At 47.8% G+C, this 9103-nt stretch overlaps 1 protein-coding gene across 2 annotated transcripts; it reads right to left on the bottom strand.

Moving 5' to 3' along the window:
* Positions 1-68: 68 nt before the first annotated feature.
* On the bottom strand, positions 69-9040 carry HEXD (hexosaminidase D). Of its 2 annotated transcripts, none has more exons than XM_066200722.1 (12): positions 8791-9040; positions 8388-8497; positions 8214-8301; positions 7432-7596; positions 6186-6369; positions 5031-5102; positions 4108-4303; positions 3349-3431; positions 2503-2581; positions 2324-2425; positions 1728-1817; positions 69-870 (listed from the first exon to the last, which is right to left on the bottom strand). In XM_066200722.1, exons 1-12 carry the CDS (start codon positions 8854-8856, stop codon positions 702-704), a joined length of 1404 nt encoding a protein of 467 aa, XP_066056819.1. In that variant the 5' UTR covers positions 8857-9040; the 3' UTR covers positions 69-701. The 2 variants fall into 2 exon arrangements, with proteins under 2 accessions (XP_066056819.1, XP_066056820.1); XM_066200723.1 differs by lacking the exon at positions 8791-9040 and adding an exon at positions 8591-8672 and having other exon boundaries at positions 70-870.
* Between the last annotated feature and the right edge of the window lie 63 nt (positions 9041-9103).

Below are 9103 nucleotides of genomic sequence, written 5' to 3'. Positions count from 1 at the left end.
TGGCTGTCTAAATTATTACTGGGCACAGATCTACTGAAGGAGTTAATGAGGGAGACGACAGAATAGAAGCAGCTCAAATACCTGCTTAGAAATGACCCTGCTGACACTCTTGCAGCAGTGCAACTTTTAATTCCATATAATCTGATAGATAGATAGATCCAACTCTCTATTGGTGAATATTTCCATTTTCCCTCCTTTAAACCAGACCAACATGCTACACACACAAAAAAGCAGCACCCTTCTACAAACACTTTGAGTATCAAAGGTTTTATTCAAGTAAAATAAATCAAGATCTTGTTTAGATCAAGCTGTGTGACAGGTATACATAGCAATTGGCTCTTTTTAGATAAAGAGCTGTATGTGGACCTAGTTAGAGACTCTCATTGAGTCAGCTGAAATCCTGATTTTGGAAGAAATTGGGTTTTTCTCCTGCCTTGTAGGAGAGTGAGCTGTGACTCACTCCTGCATGGGGAGCAAACCTGACTTACAGGCAGGTGAATCAAAGCTCAGCTTGTGTTAAGACAGGAAAATTGAGTTGAAATGGTTTATGTTAATAAATTCCTCCATGCCTTCAGGTCACTTTTGTTTAACCACAGTTCATGCTTCCACTCTCAAGATGACAAACTCCAGCTCAAGGACTTGTTGCTGATTTTCACTCGCCATGCTTCCCCAGGGAATGAGTCAGACTAATTGAAATGCCCCTAATTTTGTGCTTTTATTGCTTCATCTAAATCATCCACCACTTGCTGCAGCTTCTGTAGGCTGGGGTGGACATTCTCCTCCATCCATTCCTCTATAGCACACCTGTGGAAAACTTGCTCCATGGCTGCTTGGAGGTCTTGCACCACAGCATTCCACTTGGAGAGGAGGCTGAGCAGAAATGAGAAGGAAGAAGCAATGACATTTGCAGGTGAGCTCTGCCTCAGGGGAGGGTTGTTTTACTGGCCTTTGGAAGGGAGTACTGTCCTTAAAACCACTTGACAGGAAAAGAAGCATCTATTACAGGAGCCCAAAGGACTTGATTTAGTTCAGATGGCAAAAGCTTGATGCTGTTTCTGTTTAAGTTCCATTAATCTTGGCACTTTCCTTATGCAAAGACTTCTAAAGTACCAAAAATGGGAGCTCAAAAAAATTAAAAAGCACATTTTAAGCGTAACTGAAACCCACTGTGAGACTTGTTGGGAATTTAATTCTGGGTTTTATCAGAAAGAGTAGAGGAGGTTAGATATTCATCTTACCACGGGGGGAAAAAAACAAGTATAAATGAACCTTTTAGCATGAATTGGCAAAATGTCTAGGACAAGTTCTGACAAGCCCATGGTGACAGGGCCTGGCTTTATTTTTATTCCAAGCCCTGTCTGGAACCTGGCCCAGGACAGCTCCCACACCAAGGCCAACTACTGCTTAAGGTGCAGCAGAGCTGGACGGGAGTAACAAGGGAGAGGCTTCTGGAGACCAATTTCATTCCTGTTCTCAAAGAATTCATTCAACAGAAGGCAAAGATAAAATCAGAATCAGAATGGTTTGGGTTGGAAGGGAACTTTGAGGATCATCTAGTTCCAACCCAACCATGTGGTATAAAAACATATTATGGATACTTTGTCTGCTTCCCATTGATGTTTTTGAGATAATTATGGAAAGAGGGAAAGGCTCACAGCTCTCTGTACCCGAGTGCCCAAAATAGATCAGACTTTATTTCCCCGGTAATGCAAAACAAGTGGTGGTACCTGATTGCATCTGGCTGGAAGTGGTGCATGATGATAGGATGAATAATCTTCCTTTTCCTGTGGTAGGGGCTGAACCAGCCGGTGACATACCTGAAAATGGATGTTGGGAGCAGTGATGAAACAGCAGCAGCATCTGTTTGTCACTGCCAGGGAGGTGGGGAAGGCTTTAGCTGAACTCCTGCACAGAGATGATGCTTAAGGAGTAAGTTTATTTCAGTCTATAGATCTGTGGAATTAGCTTGTGGAAGTGTTCCTGGCAGATGATCACCTGGTCATCTGCTGCAGCATAAGTTTTATTTCAAGCTCCTTTTTTTTGTAACTGCACCATTCAAAATTTTCGTTTTAACTGTACATAGCAGTAAAATGTAATTAAGGAAAGAAGTAGATGCTTCAAATAAGGCAGCACACAATATTTAGGAACTTTGCTAAAATATTTTAAATTTTGATCTAAATATTACGTTCTGCTGAGGTGCCAGCGACACCCGAAATGCAGAGTTTGATATTTAAATCACTTTTCTGGAGCTGTGCCCCACTTTGAGATGATACAGCTCCAACATTCCTACAGCCAGGCAGAGAATCAACAGAAACCTCCTTACCTGTTCCTTTCGAGAAGTTCATCCACTGATGACTTGAGGTAGAAACTAACTTGTGTCACAAGTGTGAGGATACTGCTCCCAGGAAAGGTCCCCAGACTTGTGCTGTCCAAAGAGGATCTGTTAGTTTCTGAACTTACCACACAAGGAGAAGCACCTGAATTCTGAAGCTGGAATTTTACCTCATGTAAGTGTCAATTTCCAGGTTAGACATTCCCAGGAGCTTTTCCACATTTTCTTTAACTTTTTCAGAATAGCCACCTGGCAGAAGACAGTAAAAATGAGTAAAGGAGCCTAAGGAAGAACCAAAATGTTCATACAAGAGGAGTTTTCTGGAGTATTCTGTCTTGGCTTAGTAGTTCCCCTTTGGTGAAGAATTCTTTTAAAAGGTGAAATGAAAATAAAAGGAAAAGACACTTGTGGGTGGGAGGAGGAGCTCATTGTCTTTCCCACAGTTGTCTTGTGCAAGGTGAGCACTTCCTAGCTCGGAGCTTTCCGTTCAGGGTGCTGAATATTTCTAGTGCCTTAACTAAAAAATCAGGGTTTATTTTGAAAATAAGAAAAATTCTGTTGGCAACTGCCTGTCAAGAAAGCAGAAACTACAGGAGGTATTTTACCAGTGTCCTCCCTAGATCCATTTTAAGAAAAAACAATTAGCTTTTACACATGAGCACATTCTAACTCTAAACTAACTTAGATTTAGTCTCATTTATATATCACTATTGTTTCAAATCAATTTGAAAAGCAATTCTGCACCTTCAATTTATTTTTTAATAGAAGCATGAAGTTTTTGACCATATGTGTGTTAGATCACAAGAAATGAAGAGGATACAATGGCTATTTTTAAATACTTAGGCCAAGAGGCTTCTCTGCTCCCATACTGCAAATTGTAATTTATTCAGAGTTCAGGCCATGATCAATTCAGCAAACCACCTCAAAATAGAACAAGTCCATGCCAATCTTAGGGCAAGGTCACTTCACTCCTGTGGCTAGGCATTATCTGAGAGAGAATAAAATTGTCATTGTACCATTCTTCAGTGCCTGCAGACACACGGCCAGTGATGGAATTGCCACAGGGAGAAGCTCACACAAAACAGAGAAGTGATCATACCTACAGAAGAAAACATCCATTAATTACACATTTTACTGTTAGAGCATACTAGACAAGTGGGAAGTTTTAATATTTCAGTCACTAAAATTCAAAGTGCTTCAGAAACATCAGTTTCTGTCTCAGGGAAGAGATCACTTGTCTCTGAAATGTGAAGAATTCCTGTTTTACCAGTAAGAACAGATAAAAACCAAATTATTTTCTCAAGGCAAACTAGGGTCAGAAATTGGACATCAGCTCTCTGGTATTCCCTAAGACCTCCTGTCTGCATAAAAATGTTTCACTCCTTCATTACATTAACAAATTCTCATCTCTTACGTGATTTCATTGTGTTTGAGTTCCCATCAGACATTCAGATAGACACACCCGGCATGAACTACGATTGTCTGTGAGCAGTTCAAGGTGGCACAAAATCCATCCAAGCCTTCCAGCCCAATCTGCTGCTGGTGGTGTCCCCAAAGCCATTGTTCCTGCTGCTTAATGCTGCACAGCTGACTGCAACTCTGAAATCCTCCCTTCACAGGCTGGGGGGTGAGGCCCAGCAGTGACAGACGGGAAGATTTGCAGGGTTGCAAAGTTCCCTTCTAAATGCCCAGCTTCCCTGTACCTCTTAGGAGGTTTTTGGGTGGAAATTTGCTGATCTGTGAGCCGTGGAAGAAGGCAAAAAGGCGTTGCTCACCTCTGCCAGCCAGTCAGTGCAATACCCTCGAGGAGATCAGCGGGGCTCCTGCTGGCCACCTGCAGCCACTCCAGCTGGTTCCTCAGGTGGTGCCCAGTCAGTGTGAGGGACTGGTTCACCCCCGTGGCTCCCTTGAAGGCACTTGCAAACCACACCTTGGAGAAGCCACACCTGCGGTACTTCTCCATGAGCTGCACTGCAGTGACACACAAAGGGACACACACACAATGAGCATTCTCCAGTTTCAGCCCCGACTGCAATGCTGCAGTGAAGGGGAACACAGCTCCACATCCAACAGGCTGCTGAGCCTTTTCCTGTCAGGCTTGGAGCATCAGCAAAGATGGGGGATTTTACACCCTCTCTGAGCTGCCTTTTGAGTGGCTGTCCTCCTATTTTCATGTGTTATTCCACTCCCTTGTATTGCTACCACGCTAAGAGCTGTGAGATTGTAACAAGCATGCACAACATCTGACAGCTGATTGTTCTTGCAACAAAGGAATATTTGCATGAATGTTAGATGCCTACTGGAGCCTTTAGGAGCTTCCCTCTGAATTCTATAGATTAATGAAGGCCCTGAAGCTTCTCTTGTAGAGCTGTTCAATACAGAGTTATGTGCCCCTACTGGAGTTAATGCAAGGAGAATTAATCTAACAGTGCTTGTGGAAAACCTCTGAATCTCTTATCAGTGATTCCACAGCTCTGCTGAAAAGAATTAAGCAGCTTACAGTGCAAGTCATTCATTGGAGAAACATAAACAGAAAATAAGTAATAGCGATGATGATGTGAAATCAAACAAGGGCTGTCTTTAAGCTATTAAAGCAATAAAAGCCAATTCAACAAAAGCAGAATGTTTTGGTGTCCAGCTAAGGTGGGTTTTAATGATAGAATTTTGCTTTTACACAGCTCAGCAGAGAAGTCCAAACCTTTGCTCTCCACGTCGATGTCTGCTGCATAGTCCCAGATCATCGGCTGCACCAGCTGTGGGACCCCGGACTCTGAAAGGAACAGAGCTCTTCTAAATCATGGAAAACAGCTGGGAAAATGAGAACTCAGCACAGGTTACTGGGGCACTAGAATGTGACTACAACTATGGCTTGTCACTTACAGCTGAAGTGCTCCTGGGCAGTATCAACCCGGCCAGGACTTGACGCACGCCCAGGGCCCCTGTCCTCAGTGAAACATTAATATGGAGGAGCAGTGACAATTTATCAGAGCTGCCATTCATCCCAAGCCCACCTCATTCTTAGCTCCTTGCCTCTCCATGTGTACCAGCTGGATTCCACAGCTAGTTTTAAACATGTGAAACTGACCCCTAGAGAAATTGCAATAATAATTTGTGCAGAAGTTCAGTATTTTAACTCCATCACATTCTAATTTGTTTATTCTGTTATTGTGGCAGTAGAGTGCACTTAGAGTGCACTAGATGCTGTACTGTTCTTGTGGAAACTCCCTGGGTCCCACCTGCATTTTTGGGGATGATTTCCCACTCTCAAAGCCTTGAATAGGTCAGTCACTGCTGAAAGAGCTGCACAGCTCTTCCTGGTACCATCTAAATCTGTTCACAGCAGCCATGTGGCTCTGAAAATGCTGGAAGTCCATCTGTGCACAGACCACTCAAAATTGGGCAGTGGTTTGATATTTTTCCACAAACAAGACTTGTGATGTCAAGGTCTTGGAGCTACCCCACAATTCAGTATCAAAGTCCTCACGATGTGCACTGTGATCACAAAGATGCTCACTGTGAGTTTGCACCACGTGGGATCAGGTGCTGCAAAGGGCAGCAAGGAACATTAGAAGGTGCTGAGAGGCACAGAGATTTAGACTTGGACCACAGGTGTTAATAGGTGGTTGTTTTAATGTATAAAAAATGGCAGCCACTTCAGGGTGAGCGTTTTGCGATGGAAAACTAAAGTGTTCAGACTGGCCCAGACAGCCAAGGACTGAGTGCTTCTATTCTCCAGTCAAACAGACCACACCTCACCTCTTGCCAGATTTGTTGTTTTCCCTACATTCAGCTGCCAGGCGATCTGTTTTATGTGCCTGTGTAAAGCTGCCTCAGCCCATGGCTGCTCACACACCTGCCAGTGTTTCCTCGCTCATCCCCCTGAGCATGTCGTCCCACACGATGGGCGTCACTGTGGGGTAGGAAGAGGTCAAACAAGTGGCCACTGCTTTTATGTGGGATAAGCACAGCTTCTCTGGAGTGTTGTCCTGCTGCTGCAGCCACTGCTTTGACTCCTCTCCTTCGCCAAGGTAGTAGACCTGGAACACCAAGCAAATCATCCTGACTTCTTGTACAGAAATAGAGAAGGTGAGGTAGACAAGATTCCAAACCTCTGCCCAGATGTGACCCGCTGAGTGGTGGACACACTCAAAAGCACCTCTCAGTGCTGAAGACACTGCAAGCATTTCGATCAGTCTGCAGGAGACTGTGGCCATCATTGCATGCATCACTTGAGGGAATTTTCCTTCAGAAACTAAAGTATCTGCATGCCATATTTGCCTTGGGAATGTTTGTCCTTGGAAGTAGCTCTCATCACATTTATTCACTTCAAATCCAGCAACCCATCAGGACCTTAGGTAGATAAAATGAGGTTCCTATCTTGGGGAAGATCATCCAAATGTGAGTCTAGAAGCGACCTGGGGCCATGACCAAGGGTGGCCCAGCATACTTGGTCCCATGCAGAGAGTGAATTACAATTTGCTGGTTTAGAGCAGGTTTTATTTATTCTACATAAATAGTATTTTGCTTTATAAAAGCCTACAGCTGCCCGTCTAACCTACCCACCAGTATAACACGACAGGATACAAAATACTAAACTAATATCAGTACAGTTAAGTGGTCATAATGAATTCCAGGGATCTGTGTGCCATCAGGATGGTTTTAAGAAACTATGAGAAAGAGATGCTTGAGTCTTCTCCTTCTCAAGGAGACAAACTACCAAGGTAAAAAACCCAACACTTCCAGCCACAGAAGGGTTTCCTTTGAGTAACTTGACGAGAACACTGAGCCAACATCTTACACCAAACTCAAAGGATTCTTAATGAACAGTCTCTAATTGTTATCTCACTTCAGAACTCAAACCTAAACCCAAAAGCTGTTAGATTTAAGAAGCTGCTTTCAACACTTTGATATTACACTTGTATCTATGGAAATGACAACCTGTGCTACTGGAATCATTTACTGTCAAAAGGACTTTTCTACACTGGCTCAAGTGGTGTTTTCTGTCCCCAAAATCCCACCCAAACACGGCCTGGGCACCACTGAAATGCAGAAGCCTCAGCCCTTGCTATCATTCCTCAAAAGAAAAGAAACATTCCCACCTCATCACATCCGATGTGAAACCACCGTAAGTCCTCGTGCAGGGCCATGACCTGGTCAATCATGGCTTTGACCAGCGCCAGTGACTCCTCCTTGTGCGGGTTCAGGGCGTTGGGCAGCGCCTTCACCTCCCGCAGATGAGCAAACTCCCTGTGCTTCAGCACAAACTGCAAGGGAAAGGGGAGCTCGGGGGCAGCTGCCACACCAGCGGACAGCAGCCTCCTCCTGTCCCCAAGGCTCTGAGGACAGAACCTGGGGTTTGGCTTGACTGAGCCCCAGGGACAGGCTGGGGGCACAGCTGCTGCTCCACGCTGCTGGGGGGGGTCTCTGACCCCAAAGCACCTCACAGGGTGGGTGAAGGAAATGAGGAGGTCCCTGCAGTGTGACCCTGATGTCCAACCCTGCAGCTGGCAGAGCTCCATAACCAGAGCACCGGGACCCGGATGGGAAATTTCCCAGCAGAGAATCACAGAGTGGGTCAGGCTGGAAGGGAGCACAGTGGCTCATCTGGTCCCACCTCCCTGCTGCAGCAGGGCCATCCCAGAGCACACAGTTGTGTCCAGGACACCCCGTTCAGGGCTTGGTCGCTATACGGGAAAGAAGTCCTTCCTCACGTTCAGATGGAGTACCCCGGCCGCCAGTTTCTGCCCACAACTGGACACAGCGCTGCAGATGTCACCAGGGCCGAGCAGAGGGGCAGGACCACTCCCCGCCCTGCTGGCAATGCTCTTCCCCCCGCACCCCGAGCCCCCCGGGCACTGCTGGCTCAGCCCCCCCAGCTCACCTCCATGTGCCCGAAGCTCTGCACCAGCGGCACCACCTCCAGGCCCTGCGCCCGCGCCTGCCTCAGCAGCGCCCGGAGCTCGGCGGGGCTGCGGGACAGCGACAGTCGGTGCCCGCGGGCACGGCCCGGGGCACCTGCGGTACCCACCGCTCCCTGCGCGGCTCGGGGCGCTACCTGTAGGCGTGGGGGGCCCGCAGCAGCTCCAGCGGCCCCGTGTACGGGAAGGTGTCCTCATATTCCAGCAGCAGCCCGGTGGCACCCAGGGCGCGGAGCAGCGGCAGCACCTGCGGGAGGGAGGGGACACTGGGGATGCAGCTGGGCTGTGACCGGTGCCACCACCCTGTGCCCCTGTCACCCGCACCAGGCACATCCATCACCTGCATCAGGTATATCCCTCACCTGAGCCCAGTACACCCCTTACCTGAGCCAAATAAATCCTTCGCCTGTGCCGGGAACACCCCTCATCTGAGCCCAAGACATCCCTTACCTTGTGCCAGATACATCCCTCACCTACACCAGGCGCAACTCTCACCTGCCCCAGTCACATCCCTCACCTTATCCCAGGCTCACCCCTCACCTGCTCCAGGTACTGCGCGCGCGGCGCGGCGCCCTTCAGGTCCAGGTGCACCAGGCGCCGCCGCATGCTCCAGCCTCGATTGCTTTAGCCTGCGGCCGCGCGTTCCGGCACACCCCGCCCGGCCGCGACTCGCTGTCCCTGTCCCGGTGTCCCGGCGCTGCCCGCCCGCGCTCTGCTGTCCCGGTGTCCCGTTGTCCCGCTCTCCCCGTGTCCCTGTGCCGCTCCTCCGCCGCTCCCGGCTCCCCGCTGAACCCTCCCACTCCCTCCCGGCGGTCAGGCGTGTTCCCCAAGCAGGCGGGCCGGCAGGCCAGGG

Source organism: Chamaea fasciata, unplaced genomic scaffold (genome assembly GCF_029207755.1).
Source record: "Chamaea fasciata isolate MVZ Bird 193981 ecotype frontalis unplaced genomic scaffold, bChaFas1.0.hap1 SCAF_19, whole genome shotgun sequence".
Taxonomy (NCBI): domain Eukaryota; kingdom Metazoa; phylum Chordata; class Aves; order Passeriformes; family Sylviidae; genus Chamaea; species Chamaea fasciata.
The sequence above is the reverse complement of the archived record's forward strand: the minus strand, read 5'-3'. Positions and strand labels throughout refer to the sequence as shown.

Bases quoted from the DNA above. Each gene is read 5' to 3' on its own strand.
- HEXD (XM_066200722.1), bottom strand. From the start codon at position 8,856: ATGCGGCGGCGCCTGGTGCACCTGGACCTGAAGGGCGCCGCGCCGCGC. The intron at 8,498-8,790 runs GTGAGGGGTGAG...TCCCTCCCGCAG, and splicing joins GCGCGCAGTACCTGGAGCAG to GTGCTGCCGCTGCTCCGCGC. The intron at 3,432-4,107 runs GTGAGCAACGCC...TTTCTTCTGTAG, and splicing joins GCACTGACTGGCTGGCAGAG to GTATGATCACTTCTCTGTTT.